The sequence below is a fragment of the Camelus ferus genome, chromosome 16 (assembly GCF_009834535.1).
Source record: "Camelus ferus isolate YT-003-E chromosome 16, BCGSAC_Cfer_1.0, whole genome shotgun sequence".
Lineage (NCBI taxonomy): Eukaryota > Metazoa > Chordata > Mammalia > Artiodactyla > Camelidae > Camelus > Camelus ferus.
This window is the reverse complement of record NC_045711.1, coordinates 24,907,330-24,925,776: the sequence shown is the minus strand read 5'-3', so window position 1 is coordinate 24,925,776 and position 18,447 is coordinate 24,907,330. Positions and strand designations below refer to the sequence as shown.

Sequence of the window (18,447 nt, the reverse complement as noted above, 5' to 3'; positions counted from 1 at the left end):
AATATCCTTATAGCCGTGACAATGATGAGTTTTTCCCAAGGCTGTTTCTTCCATCATCTCTTACTGTTGGCCAACAGTGCAATCCCAAAGCTCCATTCAACCCAAGAAATATACAAAGGCAAGGTCCCCGACAGAACGCTGTGCAGGTACCCATCTCTTTGCTTTGAGGTTTAATCCTGAGAGAGACCAAAGACTTTTAAAAATGTAAAAACTATTTGTCTTTCATACAATCCTCCATCAATATCATGCTTTCAGCTAAGCTCTGAGACAAAGCTAGATCAGTTCTGAGTTTGAGGTAAAATAAGGACAAGCCCCTGGCAAGTTTTCTGTGCGGCATCATGTGACTTAACAGTTACCTGAGCCAGCAGATGAACGGACATCCCCTTAGCAAAGCTTGTGCATATGAACAACATTAATAAAACCAATGGCAGCTAGCATACTATCTAATGCATCCTAGTCACTGCTTCAAGTACACTAATATATTAGTTCTTGTCATCCTCACTGTGACACTAGGAAGGTAGGTAGCTACCATTCCCATTTTAAGGATGGGAGAACCAAAGCATAGAATAAATTGCCTAAGACCACAAGGCCAGGTATGCCAGGGGCAGAGCTGGGATTCAAACAAGGTGGGTCCGGCCCTGGAGCACATGTCTCTCATCCACATCGACAAGGAGGTGAAACAGAGAAAGTACTTTCCAAAAGGACCAAGATTTTCCTCAAAAAGGCATTCTGAGTCACTCTTTTAAAGGTTTCTAACTTTTATGACACAGCATAGGCACAGTGAATTGTAGCCTAAAGATATAAAAGCAGGTTAAATCTCAGTCATTGGAAAACAAAAACAAAAACAAAAACAAAAACCAACCAACCAACAAACTAACCCTTGACCAGAGCACTTTAACTTCCTGGAAATATTCATCAAGGTAAAAAGATGCAAAATGTTAACTACTTACTACTTGAATAAAACTGTATTGATGTAATAAAACTGATAAATTAAATGAATAAAGTAATTAAAAAAGAGCTCAAAAAAGGAGTAACAATCACATGAAATACAGCCCCTTGGAGGTAACTATTACCTTTCAGGGGACCATTCAGAAAGAAGTCTATGTATTTAATAAGCAAACAGAAATAGATAGCAATTTTCCCTAAATGTGCTCTCCCTTTCTCTCTCCGTTTGACCTCATTTGGGTACGAAAAAGCCCCACAGGGTAGTGGTTAAGAACATGGAATCTGGACTTAACCGGCCTGGATTTGAATGTGAACTTGGGCAAGTTACTTAACCTAAGCTTCAGGTTCCTGATCAGTAAATTGGGGATAATAGCATCTATCTTAATAGGATTATTGTAAGGATCAAAAGAAAATGCAAGTAAAATACTTAGCTTAGTGCAAGGACATGCTAAGAACTCAATGCATTAGATACATCATTACTATTCAAAAGAGGATCCATAAACACTTGTCTGTGCAAGTGTAGATGTTAATACTGTGTTGATACAGACTGATGCTCACATTAACATCTTCACAGTAGTCTACTCTACAGGCACTATCATCTGTTTATGTAGCCCCTTATCGATGGGCTACTTAGGTTTGTTCCCCCCAATTCAGTAATTCCATGGATTCAAGGAAGAAGCTTCTTTTCACACCTTTTAACATCTCTGAAATGAATCTTATAAATGATCATATTTCATGATTTAATTGCAGCAATTTCTTTGCTAGGTAGTACACAGATTCATTGAAATAAACATCCTTATGTCTACATTTTTAAAAACCTATTTGTGAATTTTCTTGGAATTAATTCCTAAAAGTGAAATCGCTGGGTCATTTTATGATCTGATACCTATCACTAAGCCACTGTTCAGAAAGACCAACTGTATTTCTACAAACCTCCACTGGCAGGAGGTGGCAGGCCCCATTTCTCCACACCCTGGCCAACAGAGTGGAGTCAATCTTTACCATCTCTGCTAATCTGACAGGGAAAATGACCTTTTTTCACCCCCTTCATTTCTTTCATTATTAACCTCAGCTTGCTTTAGATAGGATGTCCAATAAGTCACTACGTAGAAGCAGTGCCACAAGACAGCTGCCCATGCCTGGCAGGTGAGCAAATCAGGACTGCCAATACCTTACATTTCTGGTTTCCTCCTCTCTGACAGTTAACAAGGACATTAATGTATTGCAGGGGGAGCACTGCAGCCAGACCTAAGACCAAACCCCTGCTTTGCCACTTACTAGATGTGTGAACCTGAGCCTGTTGCTTGACTTCTGCACCCCTAAGACGGGGCTAATAATGTCAACCTTTCAGTGCCCAAAATCAGAAATCACGTATCACTTCGTGGCATGTATTAAATGCTCCATAAATAATAGCCATTCAATGATGCCTTAATTATAACAGCTCACAGAGGTGAAACCTGAAGACCCAAAGGAACATCGCATTTTCTTACACATTTCTTTCTCCAAACAGGGATGACTGGTCTTCATCCAGCCCCCCAAAAGAGTCTTGTATAAGAACTGAAAGTTCATTCTTAGCACCTATTTGGAAATAGTCCATTCAGATGGCAGGGGAGGCAAACGAACATAATGAAAGGCAAATAAATTATCTGCTATAAGAGAACTCAATCAAACTGTCCTCATACTTAAAGATTAAATGCAGTACTCTGAGTTTAGTCAACAAGATTGATAATAATTCTTATCAACAGGTAAACAAGTATTTCAAAAAGTACACTGATACTAGGGCTTTAAAATATTGAAGAAAAAAGCCCACCCCAACCTCTTATTTTTCAGGTTTGACAGTTCAAACACCTGAAATGAGACACATGTACTGTAATTCAGGACTTACAGCTGCTGTGAAAACAATAACCAATCAGATTCTGGCTCTCAGGAGCGTACTCAATTGACATGCTCTTCTCAGTTACACAGGAGAATTATTTAAATGTCCCCCAACCACTAACAGGCAGAAATCCCACTGTTTTTCCTTTCAGTGTCTCTCAAAGCACCCCCAGTCCTTCATTCCTAGTCTCCAACACCTAGGCAGGCACTTAAATTACACCAATCACTGCGACCTGCTAGGCTGGGACTCCAGGCTTCCCTCCTTGCAACCCACTACACACGCAGAGAACACTTTTGTCATTGGCTAATAACTCTTCAGACACTTAAGGACAAGATCAGACTCTTACTGGGTTTTTCTTATCTGGCTCCAATTCTACCTTGTTTTCCACTCTGAAACAGTCTGCAACCTTATTCCAGCATTCCTATTTCAAACAGAACAAGCACCGCCTCACCCTTTTCTTCACCTAGCCCTATCCTACCTGGCACAAGGTCCAGATCAAGTCGCACCTCTCCCACACATTTTTCTGACTTCAGCTCTTACCCATCTCTTCCCTTCCTAAATTACTCCGCAGTTACAGCATGTAACAACACAACTTTAGCAATTCATTAAATATCAGCTCAGTACTAAGTACTAATAGCGGTAAGCTTGGATAGATCATTAAACTCTATCGGCCACCATTTCCTCACCGGTAAAATAAGAAAGTCTAAGTTAAGAGATTTTAAAAGGTCTTTTCCTGTCCTAAAAACCCTCTAACTTTATATACTCCCACATACTGTTTTACTTATCAATCTCACTTCTCTTACTAGTTCCTGAAGGGAGGAACTACACCTTCTGTTTCTTCCCCAACTCTCAAAACAACTTGTCTCAGGACATGGCTCAAGGAGATGCTCTGTAAATGTGATGGTGAAATAGGGTCATCAGTACTGAACTCAAGATCTAGTTCTCAAGAGGTTTAAGAAACAGACAAAGGAAGTTAGTGCCGGACAGAGTAGGATCCTGAGATGATCTACTGTTGGTAATCTTCTAGAGTCGAGGGTCTGCCTTGATAGAAAATAAGCCTGCTCTAGAATGGAATGAGCCGGGTGTGAGAACTCAAAACAGTCTCTTCATTCCTATGCAGCACTGTCTGAAGTACATGTACATAAGCCCCTAGATGGCAGGTACAACTTTTAGGTAAGCTCAGGCATTTTGTGTGTTGTAGGGCAGAGTATTTAGGGGACTTGTTCAGTGGAGAACCCCCGGGACTATTTCAAGGTTGCCCTAATCAACGGTGGGGAAATTTAGGTTCATTTCAGACACGTAAGACCTAAAATCTGCAACAGAAGAGCGATTTCTTCCATTTCTATGCTCCAGAGCCCTCCCCACCCTTCCCCAAGAAAAACACAAGCTTTCATAAAAGGGAAATTAACAAAGGCAGATACATTGAAGCATTAAGTTCTATTTAAGGCCTCCAGTAAGATGTTTTAATTTTGCTCTTTTCTCAGGGCAGTACAAGTCAATGTGTAGATGGAAAGTAAGGAAGTGGTCTGATGGAGCACAGGGGTCAACATTCACCAAAAGTTAACCGGGAACTCCCAGACAGTTAGAGAATGTAATCCCTTGGAACTCTAGTTGGGGCAGAGGGCTAAGCCTCTTTCTACTTCATCATTTTCCAATAAAATGTACTCAATACCCAAGTGCACACGTCCCTTTCATCAACACAGGGCAAATATATCTCTATTTCAATCAAGGGAAACTGGCCAATGCTTTCCAGTCACTTCTAAACGTGTTCTGGTTCACAACTAACACCCTAAAGAGTTATCAAATCAAATCAGAGCCACTCAAATGAAACCAGTTACTCCTTGAATAATCAAAGAAGAAAACACTGCTTTTTTTTTTTAAAAAAAACTAATAGCTATAAAGACAAAGCAATGTCCCTCCTCTTCACTCAGCTGCTTCACAGAATTATGAGACAAAGGGCAACCACTGTATCGTCACTCTTTTTTTGGAGTAAAGCCACAAGATTACTGACAAACAGCTAACAGCCACCATTCAAAAGCAATAATGGCACTATGACTTCATATGCCACTTATCTACCAAACTGGAAAGAACCAAATATATGTATTTTTCTCTCTCCCAGAAGAAAATCTGAAGGTAAATGTGGGCACTCTGATTCACTTTCTCTCCCATTATAAAAATTTCTAGGGGAACGTTAAACAGTATCATCTTCTCTAATTATAGGATGGGAAAGAAAGATGTCACACTTGTTCAAGGAGTTTACCAACTTAAATTGGAGAACTTATAAACTGTTCAGGTCTGAGACAAACTTCAGTGACAGTAAACAGGGAAAGTTCTTGTCTAAAAATTCTTAAAAAAAAAAAAAAAAACAGACCTCAAAACTGCAGTTTTGTTTTAATTTGTTGCTTTAGCGTTAAATGTGCAATTGAACAGAGTTAGAGAAAAAAATATGAACTACCAGGCTCAAATTTCAAGTTCCTAGAGTAACTTTAATTGTTTATCTAATTTACATTTAGATAAAAACAAACAAAAGTTGGCTCCAAAGTATTTTTCTATAGGTGACAAGTCTGGCTACTTGAATAGCTAATCCCCTTTTTTTTAAGTAGCCAATCTTATGACATCAGGAGCAGGTTATCTGCTGAAAACAGTAATCACATAAAAAACATCAAATCACTTTCTCTGTATACCAATGATACAGAGTAATTTACTAAGTTATGTTTACTTTGATTTCTAGCTAAAGAAATAGAAACAGAAGATGTATTTCATTCTAAAACCTATAGCTGATTCTGTCTGCTTTCTGACAATTTAGCCCTGACTTTGAGAATATCCTCAAAAAGCCTGGCATCACAAAAACAGCTTTGAAAAGAACACACACAGTTTCCTTCTCCTTAAAGGGCTCTTTATCACCTTCTATGAAGTACAACCTACATTTCTAACATCAAGAAACTACCGTGCAGATAACTTCAAAGCAGAACTCCACGCCTCAGGCAATGAGAGCAAAATAGTAACCATCTATAGGTCTGCCAAGCTTAAAAACAAAAACCACTAGTCCTTTTATAAAGAATCATATTTCTCTATTTCTATTTTTTTCCTCTTTATAAAAATCCTAATAATGGATGGCAAATTCCAACAATCAGACTGAGGTTCTGAGAGAAAAAAACGTCAAAACCCGAGACACAGTGAAGACTCAAACATTAAACTTCAGGTTTTCCTCAGTTAGAGTTGATACACCATTCGATAACACCCAGCCTTGTAAAAAAATAAATTACATATCCAAAAGGGCAAGTGCTCCAGTCAATTGGGTAAACACATAATTAACATGTGCCAGGTGGAAGCCGAATCTCATGTAAATAGCGGGGCTCAAAATGAGCTGCAAAATATACGGAAGCTTATTTTTAAACCGTCAGCAGGGTTTTTGTGTGTGTGTGCAATCAGAGTTTAATACAGGGTAATTGCTCCTCAAGTTCCATTTAAGAAAATCGAAATCTGACTTGTACAACAGCAAGTTGAACCTTGTCATTTAGAACTCCATTAGTTGTTTCACAAAGAAGAAAAATACAGAGGTTCTTTAATGAGTTTTGGCATATACTTCTGTCTCTCTAAAGTAGGGGAAATTAATTTCTAACCTACTAGGATCACATTCCAGAATGCAAAAATCTTTTGACTATGTAAAAGAAGACTAATTGAGTGTTTTTACATAAATGCTTCAAGTTTAGCCCTTTTTTAAAAAAAAATCCTCTAATTTTTAAGTAAAACTCTACAAGGTAAACCCATCTACTCATCTACTTCCTTACTCTAATCCCATTGCTTTGCCTCTACTTGAATTACCAATATTAACAAGCAAGGAGAAATGTTCACAAAGGCACCCACACAAAGGCAGTTAAAGACCATACACCACACCAAGCCTCTGAAGTCATATTTGATATTCTACTCAGCATCTATCTCAGCTAGCCAAATCACACACGATGGTAAATGTGAAAAGTGGGCAATGAAAAAAGAAGGAACACAGCTTCTTTGTGTGTTATCAGGGCAAAAAAAGGCAGGTGAGTACAAGGAGAGGGCGTCTGGGCATCTGCTGGGCATCAATGCTTACCTTGAGGATGTCCCCCCTTTTGAAGCTCAGCTCGTCGTCTGCGGTAGCTTTGAAGTCATATTTGGCGATGGCTTCCATTCTGAGCGGGGCTCAGTGCTCAGCAGCCCGAAGCAGGGGGAAGGGAGTCTTCCCGGCTGAAGCAACCCAGTGCTCTGGGCTCAGCCTCGCCTCTCTTCTCGGACTCGCTCCTGCACTCCGGACACACAATGCCACCCTGAATCAGAAGAGGAGTGATTGAGAGAAGTGGCTAGGATAGAAGGCAGCCCCGCCCTGCCAGTCGGCCAGTCGTCCCAGCCCCCACGCCCCCTGGCTCGGCCTGGCTCAGCCTGGCTCAGCCCTCCTCCCTCCCTCCCAGGCAAAAGCCCTGATCTCCTTCTTCCTCTTTCCAACCTCAGCCCCCAGGCGACTGACAGGCCTGCCGGCCAATGGCGACAGCTGCTCGAGCTATTCCAGAACACACTTCCTCTTCCTTCCCGCTGGGTGTGCTCGGTGTGCAGGAACCGGCTGGAGTCCCGAGCAGTCTCCGCCTTTCCTCCCTCACCCCTTACACTCTCTTCTCTGGGCACGAAATGCGGTCCACCAAAAGAAAGGCCTCACCCTGGGGATGGCACCCAAATTTTCTCAGTTAAATAGGCCTCTCCCTCCATTTTCCCTGCCAACCTTTCTGGTTCTTGAAAATGTTGGGTCCCCTAACCACAGTCAAAAGCCAGCAATGTGGGCTTTGGTCCTAGGCTGCTTTACCTGTTCTCAGAAACTAAACCTTGGTCTGCTCCTGGGAAAGGGGAGAAAATGAACCGAGGAACTACTTTTTCATTCAGTATGCTGCTTGTCAGCACAGTGGCTCTCCCTCTCCACTTAACAACTGTGATCTGCAAGCTCAGGGGACCAGAAAAAGGCGCTTCAGCTCGGAGCCTTTTGCAAGTGGAGACCTGCTCTTGCATAAAGCTCCCTTGCAAAGGAGGGCTTTGGGGGCCCCAACAGCCCTTAAAATAGATGTCCAAGGTTCAGCATTCCGGAGTAGCCTCCACATTACTTCTAACTAGCTTGAGGAGCAAAGCTGAAGTCCTAATCTATACCTGAAAGGAATCCCTTTTTCATAATCTGAGCTGCCAGACACCTTGTCTGGGAGATGGTGCCAGAAAGCCAAACAGAAGTCTCTCTCAGTTACCCTAAGAACAGCTGCTTTTCTGGGAGCCAGGGGAGTACTAAACTGATCCAAATTGCATTTTGCAGGTAAAGATTCTGTAATATCCCTTAGGTAGTAGACCAGCTGAACCAAGGCAGTACAGACAATGGCTGCAGAAGCAAAGGGGGAAGTACAGCATCTCCAGCCAAGAGAATGGGATACAACCTAGACCTCTGCATAACAAAGGAAAACAAAGTCCCGTTCTTGTTGGGTCAGTCATTGGTTTCAAACAGTCTAAATAAAAGCAGAAGACAACACTGACAGTGGCAGAATGGGGACAGATTATTTATAGTGACACCCTTCTTCCATAATTACCACCTAGCAGAGAATTCATTTGAGGTTATTATTCTTTTGTTCTAAAGTTAACAACTGGGGCATAGCTGCAAATGAACTACAGAGTAAACCAGCTGGGAATATAATAGTAAGATTAGAGGGAAATGAATATTAAAAGGAGGAAAGAAATCATCTAGTAATAAGAAGTCCTTCAGTCAAATTCTGAAAGCCAAACATTCTCCTGCAGGTAACTAATAAGCCAAACCAGTGTTTTATTCTATCAGGCCAAATCTAGGATATCCTATGTTGTGCTGGCTCCCTGAGGGGAAAGCAAAGACAGAGTCCCAGCAAAAAAACAAAAAACAAAAAACAAAGATTAGTCTCAGGGTATCTATTTCTGTGAGTCCTTAAATACCCTTTACTTACACTCACCACTGTTGCTTTTTTATCAAATGAATACATGTATACAACTTTAAAAGTCAGAGTATCAAAAGGCTTATGAAAAAGGAGTTCCCTACCCCAATACCCACAAGCCATCCCCCTTGACTTTGTTTTTAGCTTTCTCTGTATTTACTCACAATATTTCTAAATAATATGCTCCTACATATGCTGTTTCTTAACTTATTCCAGCCATTTCCTATCACCTGGAAGATGAGGACCTGGCTGTTCCACCCCTGCTTGTTTTCCTTTGCCCCATCACAGTAACAACCCATATTCCAGTTTAAACAGCAGTACCACATTATGAAAGAGTGTTCACTGATGATGTAAATAATGTGTGACAACCAATGTTCCTTTCTAGCACAATCCTTCAATTTTTTTCCAGCATTAATAACTAATAACTGTCTTTTTTTGCTTACTTTCCAATGTGTATACTTACTTAAAAAAATTTTTTTTTTTTACAGATGCTCCAAAATCTCTGCCACACACCTATCAATATCTTCCACACCCTGACCTGACCATTTATTTTCATTGGTATCCTGGTCTGACCGTTGGAACTATATACCAAAGATGAGAAGCTTAATTACCTGCCCTCCCCCTAAAAAAACTTAAAAAAAAAAAAAATGGGAAGCTGAAAAATAACTGAGCAAATCCAAAAAAACTGAGTTTCATTTTTGTAAAATGGAAATCAGATGGAAACCCAAAGCACTGTCACTGTCAAGGTACTATGTAGTAACAGGGCATAAACTTCTCATTCAGGATTCCAGATGACTGTAGTGTGACTGAACAGCCATGGCATAAAAACCAAGAGTTTTCAACGTCTTCCTGCTGTTACTCAACTTACCTACCACAGGTTTCCTAGAGAAAGTTTAAACAGACTAACACTCATGAAAATCAGGCAACTACTGCTTTGTGGGATACAGTTTGATAGAAATGAAAATCAGCTAATCAGTACTTCTGTGGCTGTGCCAAATAAAAATTAGCATCTCACAGAGAAAACTGGAAGAAGACAGCATATTAAGCTATCCACAGAAAAGCACACAGGCTAAAGGAATTCAGAAGGGTGTGTTTCATTATTAAGACAGAAAAAAAAAACATTCTATCACATACACCACACTAATTACTTAAAAAAAAAAAAAAGAAAGAAATGTCAACGTGGACACCATGTATAATGATCTTAACAGAGTAGACGTTGCTGTTCATTTCCCAAGAAAACGGGCTGAGAGTACACATAACACTGAAGCCTAATGAGAGTATGTCTGAACTGAACTGGTACCAGCACACACCCTGCAGCCCATCACAAGCAGAGAATTTTTAACAAGGCAAGTGCAGCTTGAATTATACATTTAAAGCAATGTGCACTGTATCCTAAACTGCAGTCTCCTAAAGGTATTTGTAGGATTTTATTTTCTTTCTTCTATTCAACTCTCTTCTTCCCAAAATTGACAGAAAATAAAATACATGATGCTTTACTGGGGCAGTACAGCTTAGTGTTAAGTCTGCATGGTTTGCAAAGGCAGGCTGGCCCCGGGTTCAAGCAATAACCCTGATGCTTACCAGCTATAATTTCGGGAAGCCTTTTTAATAAGCCCCAGTTTGTCTCATTGGTAAAATAGGGATAATATCACCTATTTTATAAGACTCACTGAGCATTAAATTAGGTAATATAGGTAATAGACATACATGAAGTGCTTTGAACAGAGCCTGACACAAAGTCACTCAAAATAAGTTAATATGTGACTCTACTTAAAATACATGATAAGATGTTCATCTTAATTATTAAAAACAGCAAATTAAAACAATGAGATTTCTTTCACCTACGTGGCAAATTTTTAAAAGATATGTAATATCCAGTCTCTGCAATACTCTGGATAAACAGATTCTCAGACTCTTTATTCTACCAATGTTTATTAACATTTTAAGCAGGTACTATGTGCCTGACTTTATGGTTGGCACTGGATTATAATAATAAAACCATCACAGAGCCTACACTCTAGCAGGGAATTAATTAATTCAATCTTTTTGGAGAGTAATTTTGTAGTATCTTTTGACAATTTTAAACTACATACCCTTGGATAAGTAATTCCAGATTTATCTCTTTAAAATACTGACCAAAAACTGTGTGCAAAATACATATATCCCTGATTAATATCTATGAACATAATAACTAACAAGTATCTTTCTATATAAGTACCAAGATACGTTATTAAGCTTAAAAAAAACCTGCAGAAAAATTACAGTTTATCTCATTTCTGTAAAGCAAAATAATATACATCAATGTGTGCCCCCAACCCCCCCCCAAAACCCAAAACAAAATGTTAACAGTGATTACCTTTGGAAGTGAGATCACAGAATATTTTTACTTTCTATACCATACACCTGAATTGTATTTCCATTGTTTTTACTGTAAGCATGCGTTTGTAGTTAGAAAAAAACAAAAACAAAAATCTTACTGATGCTCTGGAGTTAGACCTGGATTCAACTGTCACTTTACCACTGGCTGAGTGGGCGACACTGGAGAAATGACTAACGTTCTCTAATCCTTAGTATTCCCTCAGCTAGAGAATGGGGGAAATAACAGCATCTACACCTTATATGGTCATTTGACTAATTAAAAGAGACAACACCTGTAAAAGGCCTCAGCCCAGCCCCTGGCATAAAGTGCTAAGAGCTGTCAACTAGCATCAGTTGACTTTTCAAATATCAGTCCACATGTTCTCACAGTCAGTCTGGAACTTCCATCTACATACAGACTCAGAAGAACCCTCTGGTTGGCAAATTAACAGCCCTATTAAGTATAAACTTTAAATGGCTCCACATCAAGTCCAAACAATGCTCAAATATTCACACTTATAAAAAACTAATCACATCTATAGTCACTTATTCTAATAGGCCTTTAAATATTTATTCCATATATACAGAAAGCATAATTTTGAGCTGAGTAATTTAAAGCCACACTCCAGTCCCATTAATTTACGGATGCATTCTGTAACAACAGTTTTGGTCCTTGGACCAGCTGCATCAAATCATCCCATTCAGGGACTGATTCACTGTGCCCTTCTGGAGTTCTGCAATGTAGTGGCCTTAGGCCCGGAACCTAATTTGAAATAAGATTCACAGGTAATTCTTATGCATGCTAATTTTTTTTAAATCACTGCTATACAGTAACGGTGCCTTTATTGGATTTCAAACTTTGCTACAGTGTCTTTGCATAAAATGAAAATAATGCATATTCACTTAGCACAACTGGGAAAAGGCCAACTTTGACAAATAAAACCAAAGGCTCTCAATGGCCGTTCAGTAGTGCCGGAAAGGTCTTCTGAATTAAGGAACCATTAATGTCTCTCAGGAGAGCTTGGTGGGTCTCTAATCTTTATTACTTCATTTCTCCAAAATCTGTTACTCTTCTGTTCTAGGTAATGATTAAAACTGTTGCTGCATAACCTGCAACGTGAGAACAGGAATTACTGAGAAAAATTCTCTAAGCACCATCAACTAGTATTATTTAAAATCTAGTAATCCCTCAAGTCTGAATACATCTGCTGAGGAAGTAAACTGCCTCAAGCGTTTAAATGCCTGCTTCCAGTATCAAAGAAAGCTGATTACAAGAATTAACCGTTTTTAAATTTTGGGATTCAGGAAATTTTGAACAAAGGAAGAAGCAACAGAACAAATAATTTCTTCCTGTCAAAAAAAAAAAAAACAAAAAAAAAACCCAACCCAACAGCAATAACAAAGAGGGCTGATTACAGCATAAGTGGGAAAAGACACCTGATTTTTTAAAAGCCTGGTAAAGAATAAATTTAGTATTATCACAACAGGCAACTTTAATTAATTCATCACTGGTCTAAAATTCTCTTCCCTTAAATGTTTCGAGCTTTCTTAGTTCTATTGTAATATAGGTCTATGGTTGGTTTTCATTTTTAACATTCATCACCCCCACTAAAAGCCAAAGAGAAGTCACACAACCCCCAAATCAACCAAATCTTCCTTACTAACATAAAAGAGACACAGGAAGGAAAGTGTGAGCAGGCACGAAAACGTGATCTAAAAGTGAAGAAAACAACTAAAACACAAAAATACAAGCAAGCTACGCTTGTCACCTACTGGCAGTATTGATTACTTACGGCTGATTTCAATTCTTTGCGCCTCCCAGTTCCCAGGGGAAGAACTTAAGTCTCCCATAGCTCTCTAGCAACCCTTCTGGCTAACTGAAGGAACACAGTGCTCGCTTACAAATAAAGGATAAAGCAGGAAAGAGGGCATCTTCCCAGGAGAAACGGAATCTTTAAATGACGGAGAAAACAAATTGTACCGAAGAGCAGAAACCTCGAAAAATTATGCCACAGAGGGGACAATAAGGAGGAAGGGGAAGTAGATGGGGGAAGGGGGGGAGGGGGCAAGTGACTTGCATTATACGAGTAAGCATTTAGTGCCCGCAGGGCAATGGAGAAAAGTAGGGAAAAAAGGAAGGCAACAACAGGGGAGGGCAAAGTGAAAGAGGGACTAGAAAGCCAGAGACTAATGCTCATTTCCCTCGTGTGTCTTTCCACTCTTTTCTGAGAATCAATCAAAAGACAGACTGCGAGAGCACTTCGGCTTCCTCTGCAAATTATACTTTTATTGCATCTGAAGCCAGCCCAGAGTAACTCCCTAAATAAGCTTATACGGCTTACATATACACGGAGAGCACTGCAAATGAGGAATACCAGAGATTCCCTCTCCTCTCTCACTGAAACCTTTCCTCGGAGCATTCCAATCAACTGCTGCTTATTTCTCTTGACAAGTATCTTTCAGAGTAGTTCAAAAATAAACAAACAACAAACAACGAAGAAGCAAAGGCATCTCGACCGGCTCGAGCAGCGAACGTTCTAACTCATAGTAATTATAGGGTTGGTGGGTTTCCTCCCAAAATTCGGCCCCCAAACACCAGGAGATGGTGACGTGGTGGCCTTGCAGGTCGAAGGAGCATCAATCACCACACTTGGAGCCCGCTGCGAATCCCCCGCCTCCCGGGCCAAGTCAGACTGACTCACAGAATGAGTACCCTGTGCTCTCGGGCTTCTCCCGGGCCCCTTCTGTGCAAACCCGCGTAAAGAAGGCATGAAACTTAACAAGGAGCCCCCGGCCTCTGGCCCGGGGCTCCGTCCGGAACCAAGATTCGGGGAAGAATGGCCCCCAGGAAGGAAGCACCCCAAAAGGGGAAACGTGAAGCCCGGAGCCCAGGGATTCCGCTCCCCGCCCCTCGCGGCCCCGACCCCCAGGCCCGGCAGCCCGCGGTGCGCTGGGCCCGGTCCCTCCAGGCCATCTCCCGCCGTGGAGCCCAGAAGAAGGGGCACAGGAGCAGCGCTGCCGCCGCCGCCAGCCACTCACCGTGGCGCAGCTGCTCCGCTCAGCGTCTGGCCAGCCCCTCCGCAGCGGTGCGAGCGGCCGCCGACCCCGCTGCTGCTCCCCGAGGGCAGCTCCTGTTCCCGTCGCCGTCACCGCCACAGTCTTCGCCGCCACTGCCGCCGCCGCCGCCGCCGTCCGGTAGCCGAAGCAGCACAGCCGCCTCGCTTCCGCTCCTCGTCCGGGTCCCGCGAGAACTTCCCCGCGCGGCTCCGCCCCGCCCCGCCCCCGCGAGACTTCCCCGGCGGAAAAGGCCCAGAGCGCAAGCGCTCTTTCTCTCCGGGCCCCGGCAGGTAGACCTGCTACAGGCCAGGGCGCAGGCGCCAGGCCGCCCCGCAGCAGGTGGCACCCGCAGGGCTCCACCCCCGGGCCGCTGTAACCCTCTCGGTGCCAGAGTGGGTAAATTACAGCTTGGCCCTGAAGGAGTAACTAACTCTTTAACCGCTTCCTAATCACTTCCCTTCCCTTTCCATCAAACCAGGGCAATTTGGAGGAGGGAAAGGGAGGGGGGAAGGGGAGCGAGCAGGAAATCTCCCTCCCGCACGAAGCACTTCAAATAGAGGACCAGGTCTCGAAATATTTGAGAATTCGGTCCAAACTCTGCAGTGTTAGATGAGTTCATATATTCATTCGTTCATCGGTTGAATCAAGTGCCTAATACGTGATAAGCACCGTGCTAGGTATAGGAAGTACAACGACGAACAGAAATCCCGGCACTCAAGGAATTCACGGAGGAATAGAAGAAAAGTAGACAAATAATACCAAAAGTACTGTCAGAATTGTTTGGAAAATGCTAAGGAGGCCAAAACATGGGGAGGAGGGGTCGGTACTCTGCCCATCTCAGAAAAACCTTCTCAGAGGTGGTGATTGGTGATGTCTGAACTGAGTCTTGGAGGATGAGTAGGAGTTCGCCAGAAAAGTCGGGGTAAGGCCATTCTAGGTAAAGGGAATGGCACGCACGTGCAAAGGATCGGAGGCGTGAGAGTCGTGTTCTGTGCGATGCTAAGTAGTTCGCTTCCTGTATGAGGCGAGGTGAGTTACTGGGGAGTGGCAGAAGATGAATCCTGGAGAAGTAACTTATTTTTCAGTTCCAAAAGCGCTTTCCAGTTACAGGAGAGAACGGAGCATCTAATGGTAATGTGTTTCCTGGAAGCCAACAAAATAGCTAGAGATGAGAATAACCAAACATCTGATACTATGGTGAAAACAAGCCCACTGAAGTAAGGAGAATGAATTGTTTTTTCACTAAGTATTTATTGATCCTTAACTGCATGCAAGGCGCTAGGCTGAGTGATAGATGAACCCTACAAAACCTCTGCTTTCAGCAGTTTGTCATCTAGAGGAGAGTTGCCTAGTCTTCAGGGCAAAACCGTTGGCCCTAAGTGCCATTGAACTACATGTAGGATTGCAGAGGAGGGAGCCAGTTGGTGCTCAGGTAATCAGGGAGGACTTGGTGTTTGAACTGCAACATGAAAGCAGGGAAGGACGAGTGATGGGATCAGCCAGTATTTCAGATTGGCCAGAGTTTAGGACTTAGGGGGAAAAGTAATAAGAGGCAAGGCCAAAATGTGTGGCTTAGGCTTCACTGACAAGTGACGTGCAACCTCTGAAGGTTTTTGAGCAGATGTCTGATATAAGGTGCAAACAACAAGAGGACCATCTATTTACCACCTGATATATACTAAAGCCATAGTGTTGCTACAGTGGATAATATCCCCATTTTACAGACTGGGAAATTGAGGTTAGAAACTCATCCAAGGAAATCCGAATATAGTAGATCTGAGATTTGAACCTAGATCTGTCTTGTCCTAAAACCCGTATATATTTTTTCCCACTATGATACTTTTTTCTAGAATGGTGGCCAGTAAAAAAATAGAAATGAAAGGGAAGGACTTAGCTGCTGAGCAGAGTAGAAGAGGAAGTGAGGGAAGAGTTTCAGTTCTTTATTTTGAGTGGGAAGAACGGCAGAGAAATTTACTAGGCCAGAGGAGGAGCTGACTGGGGAGGAGGTTGGGGGTGGGGGAGGTGTACAGGGAAAGGACAGGTAAGAAGATGGTGATGATGCCCCAATTTGGGAAATGTAGAGACTCGAAGATGGAAATCTCCAGTAGGTCATTGAAAAGCTCAATGCATTCATTCTTTCTGTCCACTAGCATTAGCTGAGCATCTGTCCTGCAGACAGCAGGACAAGCTGTCACAGAGCTTGCAGTCTAAAGGGGAAGACAGACCTCTGAGAACAGGATACACTTAGGACTGGCAGCTTTGGGAGCATAAAGCAGGGAACCTGACCTAATCCAGGATCAGGGAAGACTGAGGAGGGAGGTTTAAACTGAAACCCTGGTTAGCCTGAGAGGAAAAGAATGTTCCAGAAAAGGGTGCAAAGTCCAGGCAGTAAGAGAGAACTCCAAGAAGCCATTTACAGCTGGGATGAATAAGAATGTGGCACGTGGGTGAAGCATTCAGAGAGGTGCCTACAGGGCCTTTCAGTGTTGCGAAAAACTGGGGACTTGAGGGGGAAGGTATAGCTCAGTAGTAGAGCTCACACTTAGCATGTATGAGGTCCTCGGTTCAATCCCCAGTACCTCCACTAAAAAAAAAAAAAAAGAATTAAAAAATACATAAATAAACCTAATTACCTTCCTCCCCTGCAAAAAAAAACAACAAAAAATTTTTAGTAAGTAAATAAATAAACCTAATTATCTCCCCCTTCAAAAAATAAATAAAATAAAAATAAACTGAATAAATCTATTAGAAAGTGTTTTTTAAAAAGTGAGCATGCAAACTAACAAAAAATAAAGTTAAAAAGAAAAACACTAGGGACTTGATTCTATGGGACACTGAAGCAGGGGTGGACTGTGGGCAGATTTTCATCTTCAGAATATTTTATTGCTCTAGCTGCAGAATGGAAAATCAATTGGAACTAAGCTGTTTATCCACAGGAAAATGTCCTAAGACCTGTGCAAGACCCTTATGGATCTGGTCCCTGCCTGCCAGCCCCACTCTCTCAGTCTCCGGCCAACACACACCACCACTACTAAACCACTGTGGTTTCCGGAAGGTGCCATGATCTTTTGAGTGTCCATATCTTTACACATACAGTTTCCTCTGCTTGGTTGGTCTTCTCCCCTTGCTTTAGGCCCCCCAAGTCAGTTTTAGGGTTTCTTCCTCAAAATTCCCACTGTGCCTCCAATCTCATTGCAGCATAATGGTTGGTTCACTTCCTCCCTTCATCCTCTACCAAATCCTCTACAAGCTCCCAGACAAAGAGGACCAAATCTTCTCGCAGTTGTATTCCCAGCCCCCAGCCCACTGCATACAGTGAATTAAAGGATGGATGGATGGATGGATGAATAAATACCAGAAGTTGACCAGAGATAAAGATGTGGCTGCTTTTCTGTGCAATGTGATCTTTGAAGCTAAGGAAGTGGGTGAGATCTCAGAAGAGACTAGATACCCTAACAGAACAGGAAAAAAAAAAAAAAAAAGATACACTTTCTTTTAAAATTAATAAAACAGACTCTGAGTATGTCTATGTAAAAATGTATGCCTATGGGCCAGACTTGGAAGTGAACATTTAAAAGTAAAAATAATTGTGTTGTAATGAAGTCACTTGTGGATGACTCAAAAAAAAAAAAAAAAAATCCACATTTGTTACATTGTCTTTTTGATCAAAAATTTATTTCTGCAGACGCAGACTCAGAAACTTGAGAGAACGCTGCCCAAGATCATTCTATACAGAGAAACAATCCACATTAGTGGATTACAATGAGTAAATATTAACAAAAATGGCTCATGTTAAATAGGAAAAAAGTTGGAGCAAGAGGCAAATTGTGAAGTAAAAGCCACACCCTGGTATGAAAAGCTGTTGTAACTGTAGCAAAACTTGCTAATTGCAGATTGGCCACATCAGTTGCTTCGGAATGCACAAATTAATCACCAAAACGGCTCTCGCTTCGGTTGGGGTTCGCGGTTATTTTCAGTCGTCAGAAAGGGTTTCTCACTTTGCTTTCTCTGAGTTGTGGTGCTGCCGCCTGCCGGTAAGAACTGGACATTGCCCTGGCATTAACTGAACCTTGAAATCCCATCTCAGGCACCTCCTCTGAGCCCACTTTTCCGAGCTTCTCTTTAGTGGGAAAGAACGAGACAGCCAGTGACCACTAAAATTTGGTCATTGAAATTCTACTCCCACCTGCTCAATTGATCTTGGAAATTCTCATCTTGGAATTTGCTTTTTTCTACTTGTGAGCCACG

The 18,447-nt window shown here is 41.9% G+C and overlaps 1 protein-coding gene across 1 annotated transcript in view; it reads right to left on the bottom strand.

Moving 5' to 3' along the window:
* Nucleotides 1–14,398, bottom strand: part of GRB2 (growth factor receptor bound protein 2) — a 60,373-nt gene extending 45,975 nt beyond the window's left edge. The window contains exons 1-2 of the mRNA XM_032456846.1: nt 14,182–14,398; nt 6,912–7,125 (exon numbers count right to left, since the gene is read on the bottom strand). Of these exons, the coding sequence (XP_032312737.1) occupies nt 6,912–6,989 (78 nt within the window). The 5' untranslated portion in view covers nt 6,990–7,125; nt 14,182–14,398. The remainder of the gene's footprint in view (nt 1–6,911; nt 7,126–14,181) is intronic.
* Nucleotides 14,399–18,447: the final 4,049 nt, after the last annotated feature.